Source organism: Eptatretus burgeri, chromosome 8 (assembly GCF_056783735.1).
Source record: "Eptatretus burgeri isolate ZD-2024b chromosome 8, Ebu_testis_v1, whole genome shotgun sequence".
Lineage (NCBI taxonomy): Eukaryota > Metazoa > Chordata > Myxini > Myxiniformes > Myxinidae > Eptatretus > Eptatretus burgeri.
The window spans coordinates 82,516,890-82,535,258 of NC_140968.1; the positions used below are offsets into that span (position 1 = coordinate 82,516,890).

At 44.4% G+C, this 18,369-nt stretch overlaps 1 protein-coding gene across 3 annotated transcripts in view; it reads right to left on the bottom strand.

Annotated features, from left to right (window-relative positions):
- LOC147022160 (solute carrier family 15 member 2-like) overlaps positions 1–18,369 on the bottom strand; it is a 315,727-nt gene that overhangs the window by 262,897 nt on the left and 34,461 nt on the right. For all 3 annotated transcript variants that reach the window (XR_015061088.1, XM_085892805.1, XM_085892804.1), the window contains exons 3-4: positions 14,217–14,358; positions 6,313–6,405 (exon numbers count right to left, since the gene is read on the bottom strand). Coding sequence is in view for 2 of the 3 variants with exons in the window: in XM_085892805.1 (XP_085748931.1) it covers positions 6,313–6,405; positions 14,217–14,358 (235 nt within the window). In the remaining variant the exon portion in view is untranslated. The remainder of the gene's footprint in view (positions 1–6,312; positions 6,406–14,216; positions 14,359–18,369) is intronic.

Sequence of the window (18,369 nt, forward strand, 5' to 3'; positions counted from 1 at the left end):
TAGTCAGGTGCTTGACAGTCACATGGTGCCACAGGTGGGACGTCTTCAGGCTGACATTGACAATGTTGGATCTGGTGTCTCTCTTGACCACTGGAAGGATCTGCTGGAATTCTCCGCAGAGCAGTGGGGGCATGCCTCCACTGGACGCAGAAGCAAGAGCAATCTTGCCTCCTGAGCGAATCTTTTTCAGTATCGTGTTGATGATGAAGCTCTTGCCTGTGCCTCTCAGTGCATCGAGGAAGATAATGTTGCTGCTCCTGTTGCCATTGATGATGCTACCTTGCTGCACCAGATCAAGGACTGCATTGTGGACCTGACACTGGTCATCTGTCAGGTGCTGGTGGAGGTCATCAGCCTGGACAGCCAACTGCTCTTGGTTGTAGTCCATTTCCCTGAAGTACTCTCTCGAGAGCCTATCTTCTGTGCCCCTCTCTGGTATAGATAGGTCATACAAACTGAGATGACAGCCGCTCATCATGATCACCTTGTCCTCGAGGGAGCAAAGGGCAAGGTTATAGACCTCCTCGTTGTAGTCAGTATAAGGATTGTCAACATTGTAACGGTGCTGGAACAGGTAGTCTTCAGAGAGGAGGTCACAGAACTGATCCCAGAGTGTGCGTAGATTGCTCGGGAAACAGGTGGTGAGGATGACTGCCATGAGACTCCTGAGGTTTGGTGCAGACTGGCTGATGCCTGCCTCCTCCATAGCAAGGTGGAGGTGCTGGTCATTTTCCAGAAGTCCCCTTGTGAGACAGGCTTCACGGAAGGACAATTCCTGGCCATCCATGGTTCTCAGAGCAGTGAAGAAGGAGGAGCCAAAAACTTCAGTCAGGAGAAGTCGAACATAGTAACAGTCACCCTGCCTCAGACTGATGCTGTAGATGCGGCCAATTGCCGGAGCCTTCCAGATTGCATGTGGACTTTTGACCACCTCTCTTCGCTTGCGGCGGGCCCACTTCTTGCGTGACTTGTCCCACATGTAGTACTCGGGCACCTCGTGGTATTTGAGCGTCTTGGAAAAATAATCATGACTGCAGAGGTCAAAGAAGGGAGTCAGAGTAGTGGCTGGCGGTGGTCGATGTGCCCTCTTGACGGCATTGTCCACATTAAAGTATACTCGCTGGCCATTCTCGAGGTGGATGGCTCGACCAATGACTGGAGGGAGATGCTCGGAAATTGGGTGCTCCAGGATCCTTCAGACTGCCTCGCTAATGCCGACGTAGCATGCATTCTGGAACTGAGCTACCTCATCCACTTGATGGTTTCTGGCCTCCTCATTGGCTCACTGCAGTTCAAACACTGCCTGTTCGGTCCCCTTGGTGACATACTTTGTGATATACTTGATGCTGTTGATGCTGGAGCAGATCTCAACGTTGATGTGGCAATTGAATTGGTGGAGGAGGAACGGGTTGACGGGTACCACCCACTGGTTGGTGACTACCTGTATCACCCATTTTCCCTGCTGGCGCATCTTTATCTCACCGGTGTGACCAGCATCTTCTGGCTTGAGATGGCGATACTTGGGGTAGCTGTCATTTCCTTGCTCAGTGCTCTGGCGGTATGGCTTTGGGAAATCCTTTGAGCACTTGCAGTCCTTCATGCAAGGGTTGTTCTGGCTGAGGTTTCCGCATGGACCATGGATCATGTGTGCCATGACTGTTTTGTGCAGCAATGGATCTTGCTCCTTGTCAGGAATCTTAGCACTGATGACCAGGTCAATGTCTTCGGACTTGACCTTATCCTCTGAAGTGACCCACAGGAGGATGTCAGCATGAGGAAGACCATGCTTCTGGTACTCAATGGTGTACATACAGGAAGGCTCTCATCTTCCCAAAAGGTCCATTCTTTAGTAGCTCCATGAGCTTCGTGTTCTTTTAGCAAAAGACACAGGCAATGATGTCTGGGCAATTGTGAGGGTCTTGTCCTGGCAGGAGGTTTTCCTGAACCTCGGTCCATTTGGGATTCGTGGTCATCGTGATGAAGAAGTCAGGCCTTCCCATGGGATGCACATAGGCCATGGCATCACTCTGTTTCTCATGCATCCACCTTGGTCCACTGATGTATGATGCTGGAAGGACCACCCTTTGTCCAACATTGCGAGGGTCACCATTGCTGGAAATGAGGCTGTCACAGAGGTTGTCGTAGTTATCAGCAAGCAAGTTCTTTTTGCTCCCAGCAAATAAAGCTCAGTCACTCTGTCTCGATCTTGCAGTAGACATCGACCAGAAACTGCTGAAAGAGTCGGCGCATCGGCAGTATGTGGTTGTCCTCTCTCACCATGATGTGGTAGCTGTAGTACTGCAGCTGTGTGAGTTTTCGGCTATCCTGGCCACCAGATGGATGCTGTAGCCATCTGTTCCATATGGGAAGACTATCGGATACTGGAGTGCATCATAAGATGCATGCAGCTCACTGATTCTTTTAAGTGCCCCATCGTGAAGTCTGAGGACAATGTCTCTGGGGTCTATTGGCTCATTGTCCATTAGGATGGCGACTTCTAGTGCAGACTGGGCATTGTAGCGGCATGTGTGCTCTCCTTGTGGTCGCTTGTTCTCTGATGATGATCTGGCGCTCTTCAGAATTGCCTCCTTCTGCAAGTACATCTCTTGCAGTCTTGAGCTCACAGACCAGATGGTTATTCTCATGAAACCACTTTGTGAGCATCTCAAGGATGTGTGGTTTGATGCCGCTGTGGTGGTTCCTGGCAGCCAGCTCCTTGGCAGTGAGTCCAGGAAGTAGACCTGTAGGAACTTTGGCTGGCCCTCTTCAGGCGGGAGTAAGCTACCAATGCGGTGGAACACTTGACCTTGGATCCGGAAGCACGGGTTCCAGCCCTGGACTTCAGCTTCCTTGTGCCCGAAGCTCATCATCACAAAGCTGCCATTATACGTCTGAATGTTGTCAAGGACGTGCTTGCTGAGGGGACCTTCGCCTGAGAAAAGTTCATTCAGCAAAGGAGGAAGGGCAGGAGAGGGTTCAAGGACGACCTTGCCATCACTGCAGCACACACCCTTGGTCTCTCCCTTGAACTTGTAAGCAGAGCAGTGGGTGCAGACTTGTTCCATTCGGCCGATGTCTGCATGTGTTGTGGGGTCAGCCGGGTCATACGTGAATGCCACCCTGTTGGCATTGTTGTGCTCTTGTGCCTGGGCCAGTGCTCGTGCTTCTGCAGTGAGGTGACGCATTGCCTCAAGTCCTGCATCACACTCTTCCTCAGTCTCATTTGCTCGCCTCTGTTGTTGCCGATGAGCCTGGCTGATCGCTCCTCTTCAGTCTCTTTTTGTTGCTGCTGCTGTTGCCACTGTGCCTGTTCATTTAGCCTGGAATCTTGCTCCTCTTCAGTCTCCTGTTGTCTCTTAGTGTGTTTTCACTGAGCTGCAGCTGCCTTGGGACCAATGGAGCTCTTCCTTTTTTGGGGCATCCTAAATCAGAAAGTCAAATTTTTATCAGAAACCTTGTAAACGTTCACTGGTCTGTCCATTCACTGGTCTGTCTTTGTCTTATTTTGATCAGGTTGTGAATTTAAAAGTCACGATGCGGAAAATCAATCAATTGTGGCAGAAAAATTGAAAAGGCCAAAAAAAAATCGAAGATTTTTTTCAGCTTTTTAAACATCGAAGGTGTGCTGTAGTACCTCTGAGATGTGCTGATTCTGAATATGCCTTTAGTTTTGCTCTATGATGCATAGTTCTCGAGTTATAAGAGAAAAAACAAACACACTACTACATATATATATATATATATATATATATATATATATATATATATATATATATATATATATATATATATATATATATATATATATATATATATATATAAATAAAAAAAAAATATATATATATATTCAATGAAGGAAGCATGCTGACAATGACACGACAATGATGTCATGTGCATAAATTACACTAACACATCAGCTCCAAACTATGGGGCATCTGGATGATCCTCAAGTCTTTTGCAGACTGAGATTAAAACCTATGGTCACAAAGAGATGAAAGCAGAGATGTCCATCTGTATTTCACCATTGTTATGAACTCATCAGAACAACATACTGCTGGTAATTTATTTGTGACCACATTAGGTTCATTAATATAACTGAATCAAACCCCCTAACTTGATGAGGCAGCAAGGATTCGTGGTCATCACAGATGGAGTCCCATCACGGCAATTGCTGCACGACCTGTCAGCAACGTGTCTCCTGCCACACGAAAACATTGTCTCTGCCCTGCTGATAACCAGTCAGGAAGGTTGCAGCCAGGAACATTAAATTTGTGTGGCAGGCGACACTTGTTGCTGATAGGTTGTGCAGCAATTGCTGTGATGGGACTCGATCTGTGCCCTGCTGCCTCATCAAGTTAGGGGATTCTATTTAGTTATATTAATGAGCCTAATATGGTCACAAATAAACGACTGATTGCAAAACCATATCTCCCGCTGCATGGGAGATGGGATAATAAGCCAGCAATTGGTATTTAAGGTGCTGTTTGGGAGAGGCGATGTGTTTGCAGAATGCATAACGGGTTTCCATTGGATTAAAAAGTGGCTACATATGAAGTATGTCTGACACAAGGCCTAGGACAAAGGTATCAGCCCCATCTGCTTTGAAGAGGGGCCTTGGCCATATCCGCCAAGAGGAAGGGCCTAGGGCCTAGGCCATGTCTGCTATGAAGAGCGGCCCTCGGCACTGTTTTCTCTGATAAGGACCAGTGGCCTTGAGTGCTGTGAAGCAAACAAGGACAAGGTTCCTCAATTGTCCCAAACTGTTACTTTGCTTTACAAGCTCTCAATGTTATACTATCACTGTCGGTGAATAGGTCTTGACGTTCTGCTTGCCCTGGGGAGATGACCTGACATGACCGATTGGTAGAGGTTGGAAAGAAAAAAGAAAAACAAAATGGAATATTTAATTTAAATGCAAAGAATGGTGAGGAATGTTGTTTGTTTGAAATGAAAGATGTTAACCATTCATTGGAATCTATATAATATTTTCTGTATCTCTTCTTGTAATTTCTGAAGTTGTAATTCCATTACCTTCACACTGATTGGTAAATTACCCCACACAGGTGAAGCGAAATGTGGTGTTAAGCAATTGGTTCATGTCCGCCCATCTGTCTGTCTGTCAACGTCAGTTTATGATTGAGGAACAACTTATTTAAATTGAATGTTTAATATTGAACGAATGTTATATTGAACACACTCAACACATAAGGGATCCTCAGTTAGACATCTCATTGGAAATTGCGTTTAGTCAGATTATCTTTCACCTTGTAACAGAGATGGGGAAAATGCATTGTGTGTGTTTAGCAGGTTCTATCCCCTTTGTAATTTCCCATCTTCTTGAAATACCCCTCTTCATCCATCAAGCTCAATCCCTCACCTTTCCCTCTCAAACCTCTCCTTCCCCATACTTTCTTAAAAAACCCTCTTCATTAATCCATTAAAATCCCTCCCATCCTCAATCCATTTGAATCTTTCTTCTTAAACAGCATTCAATACCTACCTGATAAATAGTATGTGGCATTTTTCAGCTCTATGTACAGTAATGTCTGATAGACAAATCGATAAGCCTTCCCAGCGATACCCAGGGCAGGAATTTAGAACTTGGCCAGAGCAGAAATTTGGATAACTTGTTTATGCTTGGGAAAGACACAGTGGGATTGTTATCCACTGTGATGTAACAAAGTTTGAATGTAAAATGTATATTATGTTTCACGCATGTCTTGCTTCATGCATGTTCACGTTTTGCTTCATGTGTATTCATGTCTTGCATCATGCATATTTATGGTCCACCCATGTGTTGCATCATCTCTGTTGCAACGGGCGAGCACAACTCTTGCCCAGTCTGACAGGATGTGTGGTTTTGTGGAAAAGGAACGGTTTTTTTAACCGACACTTTTGTAGTTTAAAAAAAAAAAAAGTGATTTGAAACTCTGCAAGTGTTGGTTAAACTGCCTGGAGCATTCTTATTCAAGCATCGGGACGGGCTCCAGGATAACCACCTCCAACTGATGCCAGCAGACGGGACACCCAGCTGAACATCCATCAGAGGTTCATTGCATACAGTGATGCAAAGTTCTGTCTATGAAGCACCAATCCAATAGTTTATAGTCATATCAGGAATCGAACCCACATTAGACCATTTAAAGGTAAGTGCACTGCTTCTGCATTATTCTATCAGATGTTCACCAATGTTATACCGGTGGTTGTCAAACAGCAACGGGAGTCACTCTAGTAAACTATAATGCTTTATTCTAAAGTTTTACTTGGTCCAACAAAATTTGATTTATCATTACTGCATCAATGGATACTCACGTATGCGTGTGTCCATCTCCGATGATAGGCACGGCTCCAATGGTCTTGACCACATGTCCAATCACATAAACAATGGACAAGTAGATAATGGTCCTGTTGAACCAACATCGCAGAGAGAGAGAGCAAAAAAATAAAATGCAATGAATATCATGCAATGCTGACAGCAGGATTTATCTTGGGACACAATGTTCTACACAGCAAACAACAATGAAAAAGTCGTTTATTCCTAACTCCATGGGATGGTAGGATAGCCTAGAGATGTGCACACTCACCTCTGATCTGTTAAAATCCTGACATACCCATAAACTGTCACCCTGGTGCTTCACAAGGAAGTTAATTCATAAATGTGTGTGCCAGATCTCAGATTCAGAAGACCCTTTAGAGCAGTGTTTCTCAACTTTTTTTGTCCCACACCACACTTTGATTTTCAAAAAAATGGTACGCCCCACCATAATTGGAGACACTACAGTATATACTACATATGTATTAAAAAGGCTTTATTAAAACTTTATTGCAAATTTTATTCAATTGCTATTCACTTCAATGGGAGCCCTGCCCTTGACGCTGGCTGCAGATTTGTTTGATTCGAGGAACCAATTTTGTCAGTTTCAGCCTTAAATCACCACGTTTCGTGACTTCCAGTCGATTTCCCTTAGCTTGCAGCAAATCGGTAACAACACTAAATCCACATTCGACTAAATACGATGATGGAAAATTTATCAATACTTCCCTTGCCAAAGTCGTCGAGTTTGGGTATTTCTTCTCGCTCTCCTCAGACAGCCACATCATGGTTCCTTTGATCTTGAAAAGAGTTTTCACAGACTCATCTTCTTGCAACTTGTATAACTTCTCTTGGTATTGCTCTGGTACTTCAGATAAATCCACCAGAAATGGTGAGTCAACCAAGAAGGGAACTCCATTGCTTTCAAATCATGAAATCTGTCATTGAAGTCATTAACCAACATTTTCAAGTGGTTCCCTTAACGAATTCAATTGGTTCCCGCAAGGAATTCCCTTTGACGAAAAGTGAGTCATAGTGATGTAACAGCGTTGAATTGATCAAGGGCACGCCTTACAGGCGGATTGGCTAACAAGGGCACAGTGAAGCAGTTTTTAGTTATGACGCTATGAGGCATCAGATGCAGCTTCAAACTTTTGAAAATTTGAAAGTGCAAAGCTATGAAAGTGATTATATTTTAATTCATTAATTCTGAATCCTCATGCCCCACCAAAATATTGCCACGCCCCACTTTGAGAAACACTGCTTTAGAGTTTTGACCCTGAAGACCTTTTATAAACCTAAGATCCTTAAAGACCCCAAATACCCTTTAGAACACCAAGACCCTTCAGACCCCTTATAACCCAAAACCCCCAAAGACCCTTTCAACCCTGAGTACCATTTGGACCCTTATAACTCGAAGTCCATTTGAAACCCCTAAGACCTTTAGTCCACTAAGACACTTAAGACCCCAAAAACCCTGAATACCCCAATGACCATTTAGACCCCCCACGACCCTGTAGACCCCACAGACCCCATGAGAATCCCTCGACCCCAAAGGCCCCATTAAGCCGTTTGTCCGACGGCCTACTGCAGTAACACTTGTGGGTCACCAGCCAAAATCAACCCCCCCCCCCAAATTGCTTAACCGCCTCATTATCGAGCTAAAAGGGGATAAATTGAATCAATTAATTTTCTGTCCTTTTTTCAGGATCTGCTCATCTTGGTTGAAAGCACAGTGAAAAATCCCACGTAACAATGAGAAAATTCGCGCGTGGCAAAGAGAAAAGCCCTTCCTAACAAAGACAAAATTCCCAGGTGGCAAAGAGAAAAGCCCCGCGTGGCAAGGAGAAAAGCGCCCCATGACAAAGACAAAGTTCCCACGTGGCAAAGAGAAAAGCCCCACGTGGCAAAGAGCAAAGTCCCACGTGACAAAGAGAACAGACCCACGTGATAAAGAAAAAAGCGCCACGTGGCAAAGAGAAAAGTCCCACGTGGCAAAGAGAAAAGCCACACGTGACAAAGAAAAAAGTTCCACGTGACAAAGAGAAAAGTCCCACGTGGCAAAGTGAAAAGTCCCACGTGACAAAGGGAAAAGCCCCACGTGACAAAGGGAAAAGCTCCACATGACAAAGAGAAATGCCCCACGTGGCAAAGAGAAACGCCCTACATGGCAAAGAGAAAAGTCCCATGTGACAAAGACAAAAGCCCCACGTGACATAGACAAAAGCCCCACGTGATAAAGAGAAAAGCCCCACGTGACAAAGAGAAAAGCCCCACGTGACAAAGAGAAATGCCCCAGGTGGCAAAGAGAAAAGTCCCATGTGACAAAGACAAAAGCTCCACATGGCAAAGAGAAAAGCCCCACGTGACAAAGAGAAAAGTCCCACGTGACAAAGAGAAAAGTCCCACGTGACAAGAGAAAAGTCCCACGTGACAAGAGAAAAGTCCCACGTGACAAGAGAAAAGTCCCACGTGACAAAGAGAAAAGCACCATGTGGCAAAGAGAAAATTCCCACGTGGCAAAGAGAAAATTCCCACGTGGCAAAGAGAAAATTCCCACGTGGAAACGAGAAAAGCCCCATGTGACAAAGAGAAAAGACCCACGTGACAGAGAAAAGTCCCACATGGCAAAGAGAAAAGTCCCACGTGGCAAAGAGAAAAGCCCCACGTGGCAAAGAGAAAAGCCCCACGTGGCAAAGAGAAAAGCCCCACGTGGCAACGAGAAAAGTCCCACGTGACAACGAGAAAATTCCCATTGGCAAAGAGAAAAGCTCCACGTGACAAAGAAAAAAGTCACACGTGGCAAAGAGAAAAGCCTCACGTGGCAAAGAGAAAAACTCTACGTGACAAAGAAAAAAAGTCACACGTGACAAAGAGAAAAGCCCCACGTGGCAAAGATAAAATTCCCACGTGGCAAAGAGAAAATTCCCACGTGGCAAAGAGAAAATTCCCAGGTGGAAAAGTGAAAAGCCCCACGTGACAAAGAGAAAAGCCCCACGTGACAGAGAAAAGTCCCACGTGGCAAAGAGAAAATTCCCCCGTGGCAAAGAGAAAATTCCCATGTGGCAAAGAGAAAAGTCCCACGTGGCAAAGAGAAAAGTCCCACGTGGCAAAGAGAAAAGTCCCACGTGGCAAAGAGAAAATTCCCACGTGGCAAAGAGAAAAGTCCCACGTGGCAAAGAGAAAAGCCCCACGTGGCAAAGAGAAAAGTCCCACGTGACAAAGAGAAAATTCCCATTGGCAAAGAGAAAAGCTCCACGTGACAAAGAGAAAAGCTCCACGTGACAAAGAGAAAAGCCTCACGTGGCAAAGAGAAAAACTCTACGTGACAAAGAAAAAAAGTCACACGTGACAAAGAGAAAAGCCCCATGTGGCAAAGATAAAATTCCCACGTGGCAAAGAGAAAATTCCCACGTGGCAAAGAGAAAATTCCCACGTGGAAAAGTGAAAAGCCCCACGTGACAAAGAGAAAAGCCCCACGTGACAAAGAGAAAAGCCCCACGTGGCAAAGAGAAAAGTCCCACGTGGCAAAGAGAAAAGTCCCACGTGGCAAAGAGAAAATTCCCACGTGGCAAAGAGAAAAGTCCCATGTGACAAAGAGAAAATTCCCCCGTGGCAAAGAGAAAATTCCCATGTGGCAAAGAGAAAAGTCCCACGTGACAAAGAGAAAATTCCCATGTGGCAAAGAGAAAATTCCCACGTGGCAAAGAGAAAATTCCCACGTGGCAAAGAGAAAATTCCCACGTGGCAAAGAGAAAATTCCCATGTGGAAAAGAGAAAATTCCCACGTGGAAAAGAGAACAGCCCCATGTGACAAAGAGAAAAGCCCCATGTGACAGAGAAAAGTCCCAAGTGACAGAGAAAATTATCCCGTGGCAAAGAGAAAATTCCCACGTGGCAAAGAGAAAATTCCCACGTGGAAAAGAGAACTGCCCCATGTGACAAAGAGAAGAGCCCCATGTGACAGAGAAAAGTCCCAAGTGACAGAGAAAATTATCCCGTGGCAAAGAGAAAATTCCCACGTGGCAAAGAGAAAAGTCCCACGTGGCAAAGAGAAACGCCCCACGTGGCAAAGAGAAATGCCCCACTTGGCAAAGAGAAACGCCCCACGTGGCAAAGAGAAAAGCTCCAAGTTGCAAAGAGAAAAGCTCCACGTGACAAAGAAAAAAGTCACACGTGACAAAGAGAAAAGCCCCACGTGGCAAAGATAAAATTCCCACGTGGCAAAGAGAAAATTCCCACGTGGAAAAGAGAAAAGCCCCACGTGACAGAGAAAATTCCCCCATGGCAAAGAGAAAATTCCCACGTGGCAAAGAGAAAATTCCCACGTGGCAAAGAGAAAATTCCCACGTGGCAAAGAGAAAATTCCCACGTGGAAAAGTGAAAAGCCCCACGTGACAAAGAGAAAAGCCCCACGTGACAAAGAGAAAAGCCCCACATGGCAAAGAGAAAAGTCCCACGTGGCAAAGAGAAAAGTCCCACGTGGCAAAGAGAAAATTCCCACGTGGCAAAGAGAAAAGTCCCATGTGGCAAAGAGAAAAGCCCCACGTGGCAAAGAGAAAATTCCCCCGTGGCAAAGAGAAAATTCCCATGTGGCAAAGAGAAAAGTCCCACGTGACAAAGAGAAAATTCCCATGTGGCAAAGAGAAAATTCCCACGTGGCAAAGAGAAAATTCCCACGTGGCAAAGAGAAAATTCCCACGTGGCAAAGAGAAAATTCCCACGTGGCAAAGAGAAAATTCCCACGTGGAAAAGAGAACAGCCCCATGTGACAAAGAGAAAAGCCCCATGTGACAGAGAAAAGTCCCAAGTGACAGAGAAAATTATCCCGTGGCAAAGAGAAAATTCCCACGTGGCAAAGAGAAAATTCCCACGTGGAAAAGAGAACAGCCCCATGTGACAAAGAGAAGAGTCCCATGTGACAGAGAAAAGTCCCAAGTGACAGAGAAAATTATCCCGTGGCAAAGAGAAAATTCCCACGTGGCAAAGAGAAAAGTCCCACGTGGCAAAGAGAAACGCCCCACGTGGCAAAGAGAAATGCCCCACTTGGCAAAGAGAAACGCCCCACGTGGCAAAGAGAAAAGCTCCAAGTTGCAAAGAGAAAAGCTCCACGTGACAAAGAAAAAAGTCACACGTGACAAAGAGAAAAGCCCCACGTGGCAAAGATAAAATTCCCACGTGGCAAAGAGAAAAGTCCCACGTGGAAAAGAGAAAAGCCCCACGTGACAGAGAAAATTCCCCCATGGCAAATAGAAAATTCCCACGTGGCAAAGAGAAAATTCCCACGTGGCAAAGAGAAAAGTCCCACGTGACAAGAGAAAAGTCCCACGTGACAAAGAGAAAAGCACCATGTAGCAAAGAGAAAAGACCCACGTGACAAAGAAAAGTCCCACATGGCAAAGAGAAAAGTCCCACGTGGCAAAGAGAAAAGCCCCACGTGGCAAAGAGAAAAGCCCCACGTGGCAACGAGAAAAGTCCCACGTGACAAAGAGAAAATTCCCATTGGCAAAGAGAAAAGCTCCACGTGACAAAGAAAAAAGTCACACGTGGCAAAGAGAAAAGCCTCACATGGCAAAGAGAAAAACTCTACGTGACAAAGAAAAAAAGTCACACGTGACAAAGAGAAAAGCCCCACGTGGCAAAGATAAAATTCCCACGTGGCAAAGAGAAAATTCCCACGTGGCAAAGAGAAAATTCCCACGTGGAAAAGTGAAAAGCCCCAAGTGACAAAGAGAAAAGCTCCAAGTTGCAAAGAGAAAAGCTCCACGTGACAAAGAAAAAAGTCACACGTGACAAAGAGAAAAGCCCCACGTGGCAAAGATAAAATTCCCACGTGGCAAAGAGAAAAGTCCCACGTGGAAAAGAGAAAAGCCCCACGTGGCAAAGAGAAAAGTCCCACGTGGCAAAGAGAAAAGTCCCACGTGGCAAAGAGAAAATTCCCACGTGGCAAAGAGAAAAGTCCCACGTGACAAAGGGAAAATTCCCATTGGCAAAGAGAAAAGCTCCACGTGACAAAGAGAAAAGCTCCACGTGACAAAGAGAAAAGCCTCACGTGGCAAAGAGAAAAACTCTACGTGACAAAGAAAAAAAGTCACACGTGACAAAGAGAAAAGCCCCATGTGGCAAAGATAAAATTCCCACGTGGCAAAGAGAAAAGTCCCACGTGGCAAAGAGAAAAGTCCCACGTGGCAAAGAGAAAATTCCCACGTGGCAAAGAGAAAAGTCCCATGTGGCAAAGAGAAAAGCCCCACGTGGCAAAGAGAAAATTCCCCCGTGGCAAAGAGAAAATTCCCATGTGGCAAAGAGAAAAGTCCCACGTGACAAAGAGAAAATTCCCATGTGGCAAAGAGAAAATTCCCACGTGGCAAAGAGAAAATTCCCACGTGGCAAAGAGAAAATTCCCACGTGGCAAAGAGCAAATTCCCACGTGGCAAAGAGAAAATTCCCACGTGGAAAAGAGAACAGCCCCATGCGACAAAGAGAAAAGCCCCATGTGACAGAGAAAAGTCCCAAGTGAGAGAGAAAATTATCCCGTGGCAAAGAGAAAATTCCCACATGGCAAAGAGAAAATTCCCACGTGGAAAAGAGAACAGCCCCATGTGACAAAGAGAAGAGCCCCATGTGACAGAGAAAAGTCCCAAGTGACAGAGAAAATTATCCCGTGGCAAAGAGAAAATTCCCACGTGGCAAAGAGAAAAGTCCCACGTGGCAAAGAGAAACGCCCCACCTGGCAAAGAGAAATGCCCCACTTGGCAAAGAGAAACGCCCCACGTGGCAAAGAGAAAAGCTCCAAGTTGCAAAGAGAAAAGCTCCACGTGACAAAGAAAAAAGTCACACGTGACAAAGAGAAAAGCCCCACGTGGCAAAGATAAAATTCCGACGTGGCAAAGAGAAAATTCCCACGTGGAAAAGAGAAAAGCCCCACGTGACAGAGAAAATTCCCCCATGGCAAAGAGAAAATTCCCACGTGGCAAAGAGAAAATTCCCACGTGGCAAAGAGAAAATTCCCACGTGGAAAAGAGAACTGCCCCATGTGACAAAGAGAAAAGCCCCATGTGACAGAGAAAAGTCCCAAGTGACAGAGAAAATTATCCCGTGGCAAAGAGAAAATTCCCACGTGGCAAAGAGAAAATTCCCACGTGGAAAAGAGAACAGCCCCATGTGACAAAGAGAAGAGCCCCATGTGACAGAGAAAAGTCCCAAGTGACAGAGAAAATTATCCCGTGGCAAAGAGAAAATTCCCACGTGGCAAAGAGAAAAGTCCCACGTGGCAAAGAGAAACGCCCCACCTGGCAAAGAGAAATGCCCCACTTGGCAAAGAGAAACGCCCCACGTGGCAAAGAGAAAAGCTCCAAGTTGCAAAGAGAAAAGCTCCACGTGACAAAGAAAAAAGTCACACGTGACAAAGAGAAAAGCCCCACGTGGCAAAGATAAAATTCCGACGTGGCAAAGAGAAAATTCCCACGTGGAAAAGAGAAAAGCCCCACGTGACAGAGAAAATTCCCCCATGGCAAAGAGAAAATTCCCACGTGGCAAAGAGAAAATTCCCACGTGGCAAAGAGAAAAGTCCCACGTGGCAAAGAGAAAAGTCCCACGTGGCAAAGACAAAATCCCCAGGTGGCAAAGAGAAAAGCCCCACGTGACAGAGAAAATCCCCATGTGGCAAAGAGAAAAGCCCCACATGACAAAGAGAAAAGTCCGACGTGACAAAGAGAAAAGTCCGACGTGACAAAGAGAAAAGCTCCACTTGGAAAAGAGAAAATTCCCACGTGGCAAAGAGAAAAGCCAGACGTGGCAAAGAGAAAAGCCCCACTTGAAAAACAGAAAAGCCCCACGTGGCAAAGAGTAAAGTCCCACGTAACAAAGAGAAAAGATCGAAAGACAGAAGGCTACTGACTCTCACCAAAATTTGCCCAGCCATGAGTCTGCAACAAGAGCACCCAAGATGGGTGTAAAATAGGCCAAGCTGACGAAGGCATGGTACGCTGCAGTGGACGTGTCTGGGTTCCAATGCAAGAAGTAGCTGAAATAAAGCACCAACACCGCTGAGGAGTAAAAATGTGGATTGAAAAACAAACAAAAGTGGAGAAGGAGGTCAGCTGGAACATGTATCCGTCAAATACTCTCCTGCAATCCACATATGGCCTTTCTACACTCGGCTTTTTAATCACCAAAACTAATTCAAAGGCCTTTCAATTCATGTGGAGCTGTTAAGCATATTCAGCATGCTTTCCCAAGCAAGGATTGGCAAGAGTGAGGACCCATGGAACTTAAACCCACATCAAACAGACAGTAAAGTAAAACAGCCGTACCTAATGAGGCCGACAAAACGTCCTTGTACACGACATTTTTGGTGCGCACGATTCCTTGTGAAGAAGTCCCTGATTTGTGCACATGTCTATATTGACGTACACCATGTCAAAACTTCTCAGGTCACAGTACCGAGAAAAAAGTGACGTGACTGCAAGGAGGAGCACAAAATTGGTCCTTCAGTATTAATATACAGATGCTTCCGAGTTGAAGGTTGACTATTGCCACTATGTGCGATGCACTCTTACTGGTACAAAGTTTCTTTCAGTGCAGGTCACAGTACTGAGAAAAACGTGACGCGACCGCGAGGAGGAGCACAAAATTGGTCCTTCAGTATTAATATATAGACCAGCCAAAACCCCCTCAGAGACAGATTCCGTTCCATGAGCCCAATATGACAACCAGTGGCGGCTCTTGTAAGAGCCGGACCCCAGTCGATGTACTCCATGGCCTTACCTAATGAGGCCTACAAAACATCCTTGTACACGACATTTTTGGTGTACACAACTCCTTGTGAAGAAGTCCCCTGATTTGTGCACGTGTCTACTTTGACAAACAAACACAGTGTCAAAACTTCAGGTCACAGTACCGAGAAAACGTGACGCGACCGCTAGGAGGAGCAGAAAATTGGTCCTTCAGTGTTAATGTATAGATACAATGTTTCTTGTTACATTTTTTGTGTCAAATTCACATTCTGAGGTAGTCAGCATGTGCAGAAGAGGGTTTTACATTGCAGACGCTATTTTCGAGGAGTGGAATTACATCTCTGAGCAGTGAGGGTCTGTCGACGACAGACGTTATGACGTCAGCGAATGACTGATGATGTCATGACGTCCTTACGCCTCTCAGCGGTGACGTCACACGTCGCCATGTAAACGAATGTAAAACGAAAAGTTTTTATTCTGCTTCAGAGTTGAAGTTTGACTATTGCCACTATGTGCGATGCAATCTTGCAGGTACGAAGTTTCTTTCAGTCCAGGTCACAGTACCGAGAAAAACGTGAAGCGACCGCTCGGAGGAGCACAAAATTGGTCCTTCAGTATTAATATAAAGATGCTTCAGTGTTGAAGGTTCACTATTGCCACTATGTGTGATGTACTCATTGAGTTACGAAGTTTCTTTCAGTCCAGGTCACAAAACCGAGAAAAACATGACACAACCGCTCGGCGGAGCACAAAATTGGTCCTTCAGTATTAATATATAGATATATGTACATACATACATATATGTATATACATATATATATATATATATATATAAATAATATACAAAGATATGTATGCATGTATGTATATATATATATATATATATACATACATACATATATGTATATACATATATATATATATATATATATAAATAATATACAAAGATATGTATGCATGTATGTATATATATATATATATATATATATTCGACTGGTCAAAAATTTTAGAACACCCCCATTTTTCAGTTTTTACTGAAATTTAAGCACTTCAAGTCCAGTGAATAACGTGAAATGGGACAAAGCGAAGCGGTAAACAGTCAGATGTTAAAAAGCAAAAGTTTAGGTTCCCAAAAACTGAAAAATAATGAACATTTCAGAGTTGTTAAAAAAGGTCCTTTTCAAGGAACAAGTAATGGGTTGGCAACTGCAGCTGATCTGCAACAATGGAAGTAAATTAAGTCTTGAAAGTTGATTAAAACAATTCCTACAGGTGTCCCAACTTTTGTTGATTAGTTACAAACCCTCTGTCTGTATAAAAGCAGGATTGCAACAGACTGTGTTGCTGCACCCTCTGAAGCATTATTTGGACAATATTGCACTGCAGGAAGTAGTATATTGCTATCATAATGGTGAAAAAAGACAATTAACAAAGGAAGACAGACAGACCATGATAACCCTTGAAACTGTAGGTCTTTCCTTTCAAAAAATTGCAAAGAAGCCAAGGTGTCAGTGAGTACAGTTTCCAACACCATAAAAAAGACCTTGGAAACTGGAGGAAACTGACAGGAAGAGATCTGGCAGACTCAAAGCCACAACACAATCAGAAAACAAGTTTCTGAGAGTCAACAGCTTGCGTGATAGGTGGCTCACAGGACAGCAGCTTCAAGCACAGCTTTACACTGGTCGAAGTAAGGAAGTCTCAGTTTCAACTGTGACGAGAAGACTTAGAGCTGCAGGTTTGACAGGTCGAGCGGCAGTAAGAAAGCCATTGCTAAGATGCCAAAATAAGAAAAAGAGGCTTATCTGGGCCATGAAGCACTGCCAGTGGACTACTGAAAGCTGAAAGAAGTTCTTATGGACCGATGAATCGAAATTTGAATCTTCGGTTCATCACGCAGGGTTTTTGTATGACGTCGAGTAGGCGAAAGGATGGTTCCTCAGTGTGTGACACCAACTGTCAAACATTGAGGAGTAAGCGTGATGATCTGGGGCTCTTTTGCTGGATCCAGAGTCGGTGACTTGCACAGAGTGACTGGCACCCTGAACCTAAAGGGCTACCACAGCATTTTGCAGTGCCATGCAATACCCTCTGGTCTACGCCTAGTTGGTCAGGGGTTCATCCTACAGCAAGATAACGACCAAAAACATACCTCCAGGCTATGTCAGAACTACCTTAGAAGAAAAGAACAAGATGGAAGTCTTCAAATCATGGAATGCCCAGCACAGTCTCCAGAATTAAACCTCATGGAGCTGGTTTGGGATGAACTGGACAGAAGGGTGAAAGTAAAGCAACCTTCAAGTGCAACACATTTGTGGGAACTTCTGCAACAGTTTTGGGAAGAATTTTCTGAACAATATTTGATTTACATTGCAGAAAGGATGCCACGAGTATGTTCGGCTGTTATATCTGCAAAAGGTGGCTACTTTGATGAGTCAAAAATTTAGATCAGATTAAATTTTGTTCAACAAAACGATTCCATGATTTCTTTTTTATCTGCAATTGTTTATTTGTTCTGTGGTTTAATTTCAGAGTACATTGGAACATTAAACGGCTAAAATTTACGTAAAAACTGGAAAAATGGGGGGTTTTCTAAAACCTTTGACCAGGAATATATATATATATATATATATATATATATATATATATATATATATATATATATATATATATATATATATATATATATATATATATATATATATATATATATATATATATATATATATATATATATATATATATATATATATATATATTGTTGTGGTTGTGGAAATTCGCAAAGCACCATTCAGGTCCCGTAGGTGAGATATCTCTGCAAGTACATGTGTAGTTAGCCCCAAACCCGTTGTTTAGAGGGAAATTAATGTGATTCATTCGGGCTGCGACACTTTGAGATAGCCGTTTTTCTGTTCTATCTTTATTTTGAACCAAGCACGCTCCAACCATCACACAACAACAACAACAACGCCAACAGCCACAATCTTTACCTTCACAACTCGCTCCCGCAAACATCGCATCACCGCCATTCCAAACGGCACCATGGCCATAAACCACCACCATAAACCCTCCACCACCTTCACCTCTCTCCTTCTGCGGCCATTCCCGCACCACCGGTGAGCACCGAACGTCAGGCTATCCTGGGCTCGTACAAGATGCGCGCCGAGCCGCGAATGCAAAATGCAGCCTTTCCGAGGAGAATTCGGATCAGGAATGCTACACGCCCACTTCTGATCCATCCAATCAGCAAGCGCGGGACGGCTTGGCTCCGCCTCCACGCGCGTCTGTGTGGAATCGAGATATGCAAATTATAGGATCAGG